Source organism: Zosterops lateralis (genome assembly GCF_965231275.1).
Source record: "Zosterops lateralis genome assembly, chromosome: 1".
Lineage (NCBI taxonomy): Eukaryota > Metazoa > Chordata > Aves > Passeriformes > Zosteropidae > Zosterops > Zosterops lateralis.
In genome coordinates, this window is record NC_139762.1 from 115,640,238 (window position 1) to 115,654,153 (window position 13,916).

Below are 13,916 nucleotides of genomic sequence, written 5' to 3' on the forward strand. Positions count from 1 at the left end.
CTCTGCTTGTCTGTCATCTTTGCTCTGCTGAGGGTGGTGTTTGTGTGCTCATTTCAACTGACTTGGTCACCAGCCTAACAAGGAGAAGAAATACCAGATTGCTTGAGAGCTAGTGCTGGAATACCTAATAAAATGTCATTTTAAGTGATTAGATTTTGAAATACTGTTCCAACATTTGTGCAGGAATATTGGATTGGTGTAAGGTTTTGGTTTGTCTGTTGATACTGAAATCACTTTGCAAGGTTAATGGCAAAAGCTATTTCTGGTGTGACTTACATGTTTTTTGTAAGTGAGGTGGTCATTATGTTCTCTGATGGGGTAGTTTTATTTCATTAGTGATCTAAAAGTTACCTGTATTTATAAACATTGTTCACAGAATGAGCTGGGTTGGAAAAGACCTTTGAGATCCTGAAGTCCAGCCCATGACCTAACCTAACACCTCCTTATCAATTAAACCATGGCACTGAGTGCCACACCAGTCCTTTTTTAAACACGTTTTCAGGTGTCTAACCTAAACTTCCCCTGAGGCAGCTTGAGACTGTGTCCTCTCTGTCAGTGATTGCCTGGGAGAAGAGACCAGCTCCCACCTGGCTACAGCCACCTTTCAGGGAGTTGTATAGAGTAATAAGCTCACCCCTGAGTCTCCTTTTCTCCAGGTTAAACAGCCCCAGCTCCCCCAGTCATTCCTCACACGGTTTGTGTTCCAAGACCTTCACCAGCCTCGTTGCCTCCTCTGGACGTGCTCAAGTGTCTCAATGTCCTCCCTAAACTGAGGGCCCAGAACTGGACACAGCACTCCAGGTGTGGCCTCACCAGTGCCCAGGACAGGGGAAGAATGACCTCCCTGCTCCTGCTGGCCACACCATTCCTGATCCAGGCCAGGATGCCATTGGCCCTCTTGGCCACCAGGGCACACTTCTGGCTCATGTTCAGCTGCTGTCACCAGCACCCCCAGGTCCCTTTCTGCCTGGGCACTGTCCAGCCACACCAGCCCCAGCCTACAACGTTACAGGGGGTTATTGTGGGCAAAGTGCAGGACTCAGTATTTGGACTTGTTAAACTTCATCTTATTTGACTCTGCCCATCCATCCAACTGTTCCAGGTCTCTTTGCAGAGCCCCCCTACTCTCCAGCAGATTGACACATGCTCCCAGTTCAGTGTCATCTGCAAATTTACTGATGGTGGACTCATCCCTCATCCTGATCATTAATATTAAACAGGACTGGCTCCAGCAATGATCTCTGGGGGACACCAGTAATGACTGGATGCAGCACTATTCACCACCACTCTCTGGGCCTGGCCATCCAGCCAGTTCCTAACCCAGTGAAGAGAGCACTTGTCAAAGCTGAAGGCTGCCAGCTTTTCCAGGAGTGTGCTGTGGGAGACAGTGCCAAAGGCCTTGCTGCAGTCCTGGTAGACAACATCCACAGCCTTTCCTGCATCCACCACATGGGTCACCTGGTCATAAAAGGAGACCAGCTTGTCAAACACAACCTGCCCCTCCTAAATACATGCTGGCTGGGTCTGATACCCTGGCCATCCTGTAGGTGTTGTATGGCACTCAGTAATCTTGCTGAGCACTGAGGTCAGGCTGACTGGCCTGTAGTTTCCTAGATCTTCCTTCCCGTGGGTGGATGTCACACTGGCCAGCTTCCAGTCAGCCGGGACTTCCTAGCTGAGCTGGCACTGATGGTAGGTGATGGAGACCACCCTTGCAAGCCCATCTGCCAGTACCCTTATCACCCTAGGATGAATCCCATCTGGTCCCATAGATCTGTGAGCATCTCAGTGGCTCAGCAGGTCTTTGGCTGCTTTGTCCTGCATAAGGGAGGGGACCATTCTGCTCCCTGACACCATCTACTAGCCCAGGAGGACAGTTGTCCTGAGGACAGCCTGTCTTTCTGTTGAAAACTAAAACAAAGAAGGTGTGAAGTACTGCCTTTTCCTCATCTTTAGTTACTAAATTCCCTCTCTCACCTAATAGAGAATGGAGGTTGTCCTTGCCCTTCCTTTTGCCATTAATGTATTTATAAAAATATTTTTATTGTCCTTTACAGAAGTGGCCACGTTGAGCTCTGAATGGGCTTTTGACTCTCTAATTTTTTTCTTGCATGACCTAGCAATTCCTTTAAGCATTTCTGGAGATACCTGACTCTACTTCCAAAGGTAATACACCTTCTTTTTTTTTCCTTGGTTCCTTCAAGAGCTCCTTGCTCATCCAAGCTGGTCGTTTTTCTTGTCAGCTCATCTTTTGGCACACAGGGACAGTCTGTTTGAACAAGATTTCTGTTTTGAAGCATGCCCAACCTTCCTGGACTCCTTTATTTTTAGGGGCTGCTTCACAAGGAGCTCTCTGAATCCATCTTGTGAATAGGCCAAAGTCTGCCCTGCGGAAGTCCAGTGTAGAAGTTTTATTGATCCTCCTTCTTGTTTCACCAAATGTTGAAAATTCTTTAATTTCATGACCACTGTGCCCCAGACAGCCTCCAGCCACCACATCTCCCACCTGCCCATCTCTGTCTGCAAACAAGCAGGTCTAGTGTAGTCCTCTCCCCTGGTGGGATCACTCATCAGCTGTGATAAGAGCTCTTCTCTGGGTAGAATTTTTAATATTTTTAAATTACCTACAGTTTTGTGTTCTATCCCTATAGCTCCCATACTCTGCCTTTCTCTGTTTCTTTCTTGCCTGCAGTGCTTTTCCCCTTTATTCCTCCACTTCTGTTACGTTTACTAATTTTTTAGGAACAGAATCTGTACCTGCTTCAAAGCTGCTTGTGTTCTAACAGCTTGCCATCATAAGCCAGAAAGCTAAAGAGATCTAGTAAGGCAGATGCTGCAAGTTTTGCCTTGGATTCAGTTCCATGCCACTCTGTTATTGATCTGCTGCTGCCTGCTGCATTTCTTCTCCCTCGTTTGAACTAACTCTGCTGCTTGTCTGACCCTGCATTTCTGTTTGCTTTGTCACTACTCTTGTCAGATTAGCATGCTAACCCAGCAGAAACTGAATTGCTTCAGAACTCATCTAAGCTGTGTGGAGAAATGTACAGGAGCATACTGTGGAGACAGCAGCACTAGCAATGAGCTTAGGCTGTTGGAATTGCTGCATTGTTTGGGATATTAATCTGAGTGTCATCAGTTGGCCACAGCTCACGTTGTGACAAAACCAAATGCAGGTTTCCTATTTCTGTTAGACTTTGTTGAAACTGGCTACTAGTCTTAGAATTAAAGTCCAAAATAAGACAAGTGGTGATTTATATTTCTGTAGGCATTGTTTCCTCATTAAACCATACTAAAAAATTCTGCTGAATTTGGTACTAGCAAGACCAGTGTCATTATATGCAAACCTCTGATATGCGTATCTTTTGTCAGTAGTGAGGCTCTTTTCCTTATCCCTTTGTTTGCTATCTTTTATTACTAGATATGTCTCTTATGATGAACTGTTGCTGACCTCTAGTATGTGGTTAGAATGGCTTTATCTTGCTGGACAGATAAAACAAAGTACAGCAGGAACATGGATGCTACAGAATAGTATGTTATGTGATAATAGCTCAGAGTTTAAACCAAATATATTGCTGTCAAATTTTTAAGGCTGAAAAGATCAAGTTTGCACAGAACAGGAAGATTAACCCCTCCAAGTAAAAGAAGGAAAAAATTAACTGTAGAAAGTGGTATGTTTACAAATCTAGGTAGTTTGAGTTCTCCTGCTGACTGCATTTACTTCTGCTATTCTGTGCATTCACATACAGAAGAAATTGCCCAGTTGCCAACTAGTATCCATGTAATGGGAAGTAGTTACTCTGATTTCTGATAGGAGTTGGTTATCTGAGGGGGGTGTTTGTGTTACCTGTCTGACTGTAATGTAAACTCAGCTGCTGCCAGTTCTTCTTGGGCTGCTTTTTGGCCTATGGGGGACCAGTGGGCAGCAGCATAGTGGTTTTACAGCAGACCTGCTGCAGTTACCTCAGGAAAAATAGGGAGATAGATGGGAGGCTGATGCTATTGAGGATCTAGTTAGCTTGGGAGAAAGCTGGAAGTGCTGAACGAGAAGGAGATAAAGGGTTGTGAAGAGTAGCAAGCCCTGTAGTTATTATGGAGAGAGGATATAAAATGGTACTTTGAAGGTCTGTTAGAAAATTTTTCCACTTAATTTTGAAGGCAGAACTACTTTTTCCAAAGAATAATTCATTTTCGTTCAGTTTTTGAAAATAACTGCTTTGACTATAATGTTTCTAGAACTTTAAAAGCTGTAATTAAAATGTTTCACACACTTCAAAGTATTTGAGATTCGGTACCTTCAGTTCTAGTAATTAATTTCAAGCAACATGTAAAGTTTCCTTAAATTAATTTCTATTGGTCCTTTACAGGCCTTTTTTGTTTTTAAATGTAACACTTATTTCTTTTCTTTTTTTTTAGGTGTTGGGAAATCATGTTTATTGTTACAGTTCACAGACAAGCGGTTTCAACCGGTCCACGATCTCACTATTGGTAGGTCTCTTTTGTGCTGCCCACTGTCAGCAGTTAAGTGGTTGGGGTACCTCAGGGTGCATTTATGAGTTTGTTGTGCTGCGGAAGTGCAGAATTTGTGCTGTATTAAGGTGGCAGGGAATCTCTAGCTAATGGATATATGTTTGCTCATACAGTCAATTGGGGATCTTTTATTGGGAGAGTACAAATATGAAACAATTTAAAAAGTTCATAGCTGCAGTATCTAAACTGTTTCTTCAGAAAAGCTGAAAACTGGGCACAGAAAAATTGTCCAAGCTTGAAATGCACTTGTTGGTGATGGAAGTGGCATTTTTTTCACTAGGGAGCATAATTTGCCTAGCCACAAAACCTTGAAGACAAGTTAAACTATAGGAAAGTTAACCTTAAAGGTGAATGAATAAAGAATTTATTTGGGAAGACTAACTTTTGAATAGAGGGCTGAAGTGTGAATGCATTTGCTTTTGTAAAGTATAGGGATTTTTTTTTCCCCAACTCTTCAACTGGATATGGACTATTTGTGTTAGGTGTGATTTGATAGTGAGGGAATGAATATATGTTAACACATTGCTTGTGATATAACTACAGTAAATAATACAAGCTTTTATATGTCTTTCCACACAAAATAAGACCAATAGTGTGGCACTAAATTCTTCTGAGGGCAAGTTTAGTCTGCAGATGAGTTTTGCTGTTAAGCATAACAGATGCTAGTCTCAGAGGAGGTTGCAGAACCTTTCAACTTGTTGATGTTCTTTCAAGGAACCTATCAGCTTTAATCATGAGCCTTGCACAAAATGTATTCTAGTCTCTATTTTTAGTTTGTGCCCTGGAGTAGGTAGGCTCCCTGTGTTTGGGAGTACTGGAATAGCTGCTTGAAATATAAACAGATTTTCTTCATGTAACAGAGTGTATCAGGTGGTTTGATTATGAATTCCCTTTCTCTTGACAGTCCTTCTACACCTTGTGTGTGCCTGTCGTATAGTTCAAATTCTTTGGCTAACATCAGTTTTCAGATATTTCTGAGCTCTTGGCAGCAGATACTCTGGCTGAAGAAAGAGCCTGAGTACTTTAGGGAGGCATGACTTAATATCGTCATCTCTTCTTTAGGCCTGCCAAATGCATGACACCTTCCATGTCACTCATGCATTTGGCAGCCCTGTCACCTCAGACTGATCTGATCTGATCTGCTCTGGGAAACAGCTTCACCTCAGCAGGGTGGTTGTGGTGCCAGTTCTTTCTTAGCTTGGCATACAACTAGCTGAAATCTGTGAGCAGAGCAGAAATTGAAGCTGGTAAGATGAGGAGGTGAAACTAGAAGCAACATATAATGAAGGTGGAGTAATGGAGCCTGGGAAGCTGCTTGAAAAGGAGGGAAGAAGGATTTTAGCTTTTATATTTTCCATATGTTTGTAGTCTTGCAATTCTTTAGAATATAACTATAAACTCCATATAGTGTTTGCTACTGTTTTCCCATTTTGGTCAGACAAAACAATTCCTCTCTAGGTCTAGGAATCAAGGACACTTTACTGTCTCAGGCCTTGAAAATGTAAACAGAAGTGATTTGGGGGGGCAGCAAACTTGGAGTAAATTACTTCATTACCTGATGCTGTAATTGGAAGATTAATTTCAATATGCAAATAGACCAAACTTATAAAATTATGAAAACCTGTGACCCGTCATCCATTTTTGGGTGGAGCCCCTGGGTGGCCTTCATCTGCCTGACATATACCTTAAGGTCTTTCAGTAAATATAACTGCTTTTTATTCCCCTTGATTTTGTCTGGCCTCTGTTTTTGAGTAGTCCCTAGAGGCATCAGAAGAGGCTAGAAATGCCTCTTTAACTGCAAGGGCATATGTGTATTTTGGCCAGATTCTCCCAATTGCCCAAACAGATTTGGAAAGGCAGATAAAGAGCATGGGTTCAAAGTTGTATGAATGCCCCTGCAGGGGTGAGATGGGGTGGGTTGAATTTAACTAATTAAATGCCCTAATGGTTGTATTAAAAGTCCTGAAAATGTGTAGATTAAATAAACCATTGTAAACATTCCAGCTGTTTTGCCCACTGCCTGTAGGACATGCCCTTATTGTAAACACTTCCATTCCTTCTTTAAGAACAACCTTGCCATCAAACTGTTTGTGTTTTTACAAATTCAGTACTTTTTCCTGGCATATATTTTGATGGAGTAGGATAAATACCCTTTTAAATTTTTTAAATTAAAAAAAAAAATATTTAAAAGGGATTGTGTGCAGAAACTAAACATTTAAGATGATTGTTAGATTTAAATCAGCAACTCCATAGCCATATTTCAAGATCAGGTAAAACCTTCAGAGTTTACATGTGTAGTAGTCCAAAGACATACCCGCCTTTGCAGTCAACTTCAGGAAGAGCAATGTCATTCACCTGCTTCCTCCTTGCTGCCTCTCCACCTCCATTCTTTCAATTTCTTTGCATACAGTTGCTGCAAATTATTTGGTTGCTAAAGAGCACAGTGGTCTTTGGCCAATGGCTTTTATTTGGCTCCAATATCCAGTTGGGGAACTCTGCCCAAAAGTTTGGGGAACTTTCCCCAAAAGCCATTCCACAGGAAGCAGCAATGCACCCTCAAATGTTCTAAGCAAGCTTTTGAATTTTGGAGAGACATTTGGAATATTTCAACTCGGGGCTGCTTAATTGAGAGTCTTGAGTCCAAGTTTAGGCAATGACCCAATTTTAGTGAAACTTCAGCTAGCAGTTTTGTTTGGTTTTTTGGTGGTTTTTTTTTTTGGTTGTTTTTTTTTTTTTTTAGTGGTTATTGATTAATGGAAGCTTGGTAGCCTTTAAATATGTCCGCTATCTCCAGCCATTTGTTAGATTTTAACTACTGCAGTAATGGCCTCAAGTTATACTTGATTTACTGTTAATGACCTCAAAATTGCTTTTAAAAAGGGTATAAAAGGCTGAATTTTTCCACTGAAGAAGGTACTTTTGTTTATTTGGAACATACTTTCTTTTCCCTCAGTTACAAAATTTGGATCATTAACTAGCTAGAATTTTGGAAGTAGCTTTTTTTCTTAAAGATGGGTGGATTTTAATTAATACAGCAATAAAATTTATCTTGTTAAAGGTGACTTGTTGTATGCTCACTTAATAGCTTATTTATTGATAAAGAATTATAGGTTTAATGTCACCTAAACTGGCCCCAGCAATCTGTCATTGGTAGAGTGTTAAAATAATTGCAACTCTTCAATTTCCTGTTTACATTCAAAGAGGTGTATTTTTCCCTCTAATCTAGAGCTACAAACTGGTTTGGAAAACTTTGTTGGAAATACCTCCCAGACACTTAGACAGTAACAGTTACCTTTCTTCTAGAAAGTTCTTTCAAGCAGCTGGAAAATTGGCTTAAAGCAGGTTGTGAAAGAGATTATTTTCCTACAACATTGGCTGAACTGAAACTTTTGTTCTTGGTTTCATAGTACTTGCCACTGTTCTTTCTGATATGTGCTAATAATGTAATGTTTTGTAAAATCTGTTTAGGTGTAGAATTTGGGGCTCGAATGATAACTATTGATGGAAAACAGATAAAGCTTCAGATATGGGATACGGTAAGTAATGAATCATAAAAAATTATTTAAACATGTTGCTCCACTAGCTTTTCCTTTATTCTGGCTAAACTCTCTATCATCAGCATCCCATGTACTTCATCTTGCAGCTTTCTTTGGTTTCTATAAAGTTAAAATTTTGCTAATATTCCCTTTTTTGGTATGATGTATTCTTTGGCATTTGCACTGTAACTCCTTTGCATTTCCAAGATAGAAGAAAACACGTGGCTCACTTTTCATAGAAGACTGAAGAACACAAGTTTAAGACAGTAAATATTTCAGTCAAGAAGGGACTGGTAAATGCTTTAAGTTTCAAAACACCTTCTAAAATTCAGACTTTAACTTTCAAGGAGGGTTCAGGTTAAGAATATGTATTGGCTATTCTTGTGATGTCAGTCCCTTTATTATAAAGCAGTCAGCATCACTGTCTACACTTGTGATGAGGCAGGATTAAGATTTAAGATGTTCATACTGGTAGCTATATCCTTTAAATGTATTTGACTGTTCCCTAAGACAGAGTTGCCTGTTTCCTTTTCTAAAGGAATTTTAGGGTATCTTTAGAAACTGACAGGTACGTCATTCCTAGCCTTATGTGTGTGCTCTTTTTGGTTCAGCAAGTCAGTGAAGGGACACACATTCATATATGTATGCCTATATATGTGCATGTGTATATAAAATGTAGATAAATATAGTATTTTAGTGAACTTCATAGGTAAGTCCTTACTTATTTTACAAGTTCTTTCCTTGAAATGGCACCTAACACCTCTGCCTCCTTGGAACTTCTGAGAAACAGGCATAGAACTATATGGTCAGCTTAGTTTAGGCTTTTTCTGCCCTGGGCATTTTTACTATTATAATTGTGGATTGCAGACTACCAAGGTGGCTGAGCATTAAGTTCAACAAATAAGGAAATCTCTGCATAAAAAGTAGCTTTATAATCAAACCCTTGGTATATAGTGTGACTTTGTGACTACATACCTATATTTGTCCTTGTTTTCTAAAATTGGGGCAGATTGTCTGTAGGCAAAAGTACTAATTTTGCTACTGTCTTTCACCGGCTTTGGAATTGAATCTGTTAATCTCCTTAGATACAAATGAACTTCAACTGTGTTTCAGCAGATCATGCTTTTCCTGGTGCCTCTGACTCCTCAGTGGCTCTTTGCTGTCTGCTTGTTGTCTTGAATGTGTGCAAATTGTCCAGCCAAAATGGACACTCAAGTGCTTTTGACTATAATTTATAAGCTCTGTTTGAGCAGGGGTTTTTTCTGGCCAGCTTCTTAAGTACATTATACATAAATTAAAAATATTAATTGAAAGCTTTTGTACACTGAGTAGATTGTATGCTGGTGTTCTACTTAATAATTTATAAATTGTATGCAATAAATGACAGTATACTGGCCATAGTTAAAAGTTTAACTGTATGTAGTCTGATTTTTAAAACTCAGGATATTTCTATTTTAATCCAGTCTTGGTTTGTCAGCATATCTGAATTCTGCTGTATCATTTGTGATCTTGAGTACAAAGGTGTTGAAGGAATAGCAAAAATCAGAAACATGCTGAGGTGATTCTCAAGGAATATTTTACTTACGAGTGTTAAGGTACACAAATGTCCATAATGACCAAGGTTACTGTGTTCTGTCTGCATTGAGCGTTTTTTGGTTTTCTGTTAGCCAAAACTGGTAGCTGTTACTGGTGCTATCTCTATATTTATTAAGCTGCAACAACTTCTGTTTAATGAGAGAGGGTTTGTTTTACAGATGTTGCTAAGGAAACACAGGAAATGTTTGTTTCCAGTTGGTGCTTACTGAGTCACAGCACTAACCCTTCTCTGATTTGGTGCTAGCCTTATACACCTGCTTTTAATCCATCACTGAACAGGATGCATCCTGAGCAGAGGCATAAGAAGTGGAGAACTCGATAAAATTTGTTTGGATTGCTTAACAATGAACTTGCTAGCTTAAGAGAATCAAACACTAAAATTCAGGGGGTTTTTGCCAGATATTTCTGTGCAACGGGGCTCATTTTGTGTTGTCTTCAGCAGATCCCTGCAGGCCCAGAGAAAGGCGTGTCGTAGTAATGGGAACATACAGAAGCTGCAGCATACCTCACTGCAGGAATGTGCTGCACCTTACAGGGACAGCCTAACACTGTTGCATGTCTGAGATCCATTTGTGTGTCCTTCTTGTGTGATAACTCAAGAATATTTTACTTTTTTGTTATCATCCTAGTTTGGATTTAAGAGCATATTACAGAAGTTAGTTCTCTTTACTGCAGTCTGTTTTCCATGAGGGAGTACACTAACTGAATTCCTTTTGGATGAGGCCAGACTGAAAGATAGGCTTAAGGAATGCACATATGCCTATTAGAAATTGTAGTCCAGTATTTGGTCCTGTGAGCTGGTAGTCTAGTTAAACTAGTCTGATGCAAAAACACACCTAGCCACAAAAAACCCTCCAAATAAAAATCTACATTCCATGAAAGATACTCAGTGTGGCCTTTGCATTCTTAATGTTACGTGTTGCAGTCTCAGCTTTACTGCTGTTCATGTCTGCACAAGCAAATAGTGTCCTGTTGTTCTCTCCCAGCTGCAGGCTGTTCTGGATCTCCCCACTGCTGGGCTCTGCAAGCTTACTGCTGTGTGTGCTGTGGCACGCCCAGGTGTTTAGCTCTGTGAGTCTTTGGGTTTCACTATTCCTTTTCGGTGTCTTTAGGTCTGTAAAGAGGCGATATTGGACCAAATTGTTTGTCTGTGTGTCTCTAGATACTAGATTCTTTTTTTCCTTGCATCTCCAGTCTTAGTAATGGCTTCCCATAGTTGGATGGACTGAGAAATACTTTTGTCCAAACTGCTCAGTTGGTAATTGCCTATTATGATAATTTAAGCAACTCTTTTGTGGAAGTGTGGTGTTTGAGCTAGTGTCAGCTGCACACATAACTTTTAGGGAACTCTAGAAGTGGTTTTACAGCAGCAAGTAAGGGTTAAAATTACTGTTCTGGAAGCTGTTAAGCTTTTTGAGTTTAAATTATCTGTGTAGGTAAGGTTGGTTGTCTTGTGGCAGCAGCATAACACTAAGAAATATTAAAATTGCTTCTCCTCAGAAAAAGTTCATTGTTGTAGAGAGATAACTGGGCTTGTTACCAGGCTGAGTCAGTGGCCTTGGTTTTGTTGTTGAGGGGGATGTTCTGTATTGCATTGACTGTTACTAACAAGTCATTGTTGTTGAGGAAAAATAAGCAGTAATTGAAAAAGGATATTTCTGTCAGACAAGTAGGAGAGATCTGTGATGACACTAATTAATGCTGATGTTCTCTAAATTGGTATGAAAATGAACTTTTCCTGTGTACTTGAGTACTATATTTTTAGTATGTATTTCAGCTTTATTTCATGGAAATGCATGATTTAAAAACATTAATTCATTATTATGTTTATATATTGCACTTTAGTCCTCCTTAAAAAGACTAAAAGCTGAAATAATTATAAACTAATTTCAACTAATTTCTTGATTTCCATACAAGTGTACTTTCAAATTGAATTGATGGTGGTTTTTAGTAGTTGAGAGCTTGTATAAAATAGCATGTTTGTGGAAGACTGGAGCATAATTGTTAAAGGCATATTTCACTTTCCGGTGTTCTGAATATACTAATTCTTCTTGGAAAATAATTTTTACTTGTGTTTGCAACTAGTGTGTGGATCTATTAGAACCAAATAAATTTCTCTTCATTCATTAAATGAATATCCATCCTAGTGACTCTGACAATTGCTAGGATGTAGGGCTTGCCCCTAGAACTCTTTACTTACTGTTTACTTTGTGATATTTTCTACTCGCTTTGGTATTCAGAGCATACTCATATGTTTGTGGGCAGTTGGTGTATTCTTTTAATACATTTTCCCTAATTTGACTCTTTAACCATGGTACCTGCACACATACTGCTGCATCTCATGGTCCTCTGTAAACTGCTGTGAGGTTACGTGAAGAACTTACGGAGGATCTGCTTTAGTTTCTGAAACTAGTCTGATCATCAGTCACAGACTGTGTTTGCTGCCATGTGGGAGGATTAACTTATTTATGGATCCATGGACTGAAGGATGAGGCTGGGAGATTTGTCTGTTTAATAGTTACTCCTGTTGCTGTTTGTTTAATATGACCATCATCTGAACTTCAGTGCCAGTAGCTTAAGTTGTTGTTAACACCCATGATGTCACTTTAGGAAGCTAAGGCAACTCGATACACCTAGCTTAGTGTTCATAAACCTTTGTCATGCTTACATATATTTGGTTATTGAAATACTGTATTATTGGCATGTTATTTTCTGAATTTTTTTTTTGGTTTCTTGGCAGTTTATCCATGCTTTCTACAATAATTGCAAGATTTCTACAAGAACAAGCTCTTGCTTTGGATAAGGCCTTAAATAGGAGGAGTATGAATCACTATTTTTGCACAGTAGAACTCCTGTTTTAGTGGGGATTGCTACTTAAAACCTAAAGGTTTCAAATACAGTTTCTTTCAAGTTATGTGTATTTCTAATAATGGAAGGCCAAGGCTTTGTTTCTGTGATGTGTTGGGAATTGCTTTGGATATGTAAGTGGCATTTATTCAACACCAACAGAGGAAAAAGTGGATGTACAGATTATCTGTATTTAGATGTATGTACAGTTTCGTCCTTGGGAATCTTTAGTCCTCTTGAAATTCCAGTTCTCACTGTATGCTGACAGGGTTATTCTCAAGCAGCATGTTGGCTAAATCCGTCACATAAATACTGAGACTTCCGTATATTGTGATAGATTCTTCTTCATAAGCATTTTTAATTCTGTTTTGGTTTGGGAATGTCTTTGCTGGAAACAGCAGGGCTTGCTTTTTATTTTTACACTGCTTATGTGCCTATTTGTCCTACATGCTAGCAAACCACCTTAAAATTCTTTTTTTTTTCTGGACTGGAGACATGATTGCAAGAAAGATTAATGCATTTGTATAAACAAGTTGACATGTGACTTAGAGGCTGTTAATGTATTTATAACTTTCAAATCTATATTTAAAGGTATGTGTTGCTCCTCTTTCTTTCTGGAACATTTTATTCCAGGGATCAACTTTGTGGAGTTGTTCCCAGCTGGCAGCTGTCACAGGTGGTGTAACACTTCTGAGGTTATTTCCTAGATGTCTTTTTAGTCTTCTTTGCAACTTAGGAAAGTATAAGCAGGTAAATAGTAATTCCCAACATGAATGAAATGTTCTCTCACCAGTTTTGAACATACCACACATATATGCCTGTTGTCAGAGTGAGGGAATCTAGAGCTACCCGTTAGGTGTGTTGTAGTTCTCGTATTGCATGTGGATATGTACTATAACATTCTCTCCTAATAAAAACTATTGGTCAGCTTGGATGCTGAAGGCCTGCTGGGATATTCTCAGATAACTTGGTCCTTGAAGAAACTTTACAAATCCTTTGGCATTGACAGTAGAGAATTCAGGAAAAATAATGAACTGTTTTCTAGGGAGATACACTGTTGTGGATGCTGTTTTTTTTAACTACTTTCTTGTCCTGCATTATAGCTCTTTTCATTTTTCCTCCTTACTTTATAGATTCAAAAATGTGCAGTTAAGGGACTTGCGAGTAACTCTTTTTGAAAACAAAGCCTTGCCTGTATATTTTGCAACTGTTATAACTACACTGCATACTTGGAAATGAGACCAAGTTTTCCTGTGGGAATAGTAACACTTGGAGTCTTTTTTTTAAATGTGCCAGGGATACTGTGTCCATAATAACACAGCTGCATAACTTAAATGTTCCTGCAAACTCTAGTGCAGTATCTTAGTGTACTTAGTACTTATGTATCTTAGTGACCTGAGGTGATTGATA

The 13,916-nt window shown here is 39.3% G+C and overlaps 1 protein-coding gene across 1 annotated transcript in view; it reads left to right on the plus strand.

The window, feature by feature from the left end:
* RAB2A (RAB2A, member RAS oncogene family) overlaps positions 1-13,916 on the plus strand; it is a 45,605-nt gene that overhangs the window by 7,556 nt on the left and 24,133 nt on the right. Inside the window, exons 2-3 of the mRNA XM_083878524.1 lie at positions 4,414-4,485; positions 7,996-8,063. Coding sequence (XP_083734650.1) covers positions 4,414-4,485; positions 7,996-8,063 — 140 coding nt within the window. The remainder of the gene's footprint in view (positions 1-4,413; positions 4,486-7,995; positions 8,064-13,916) is intronic.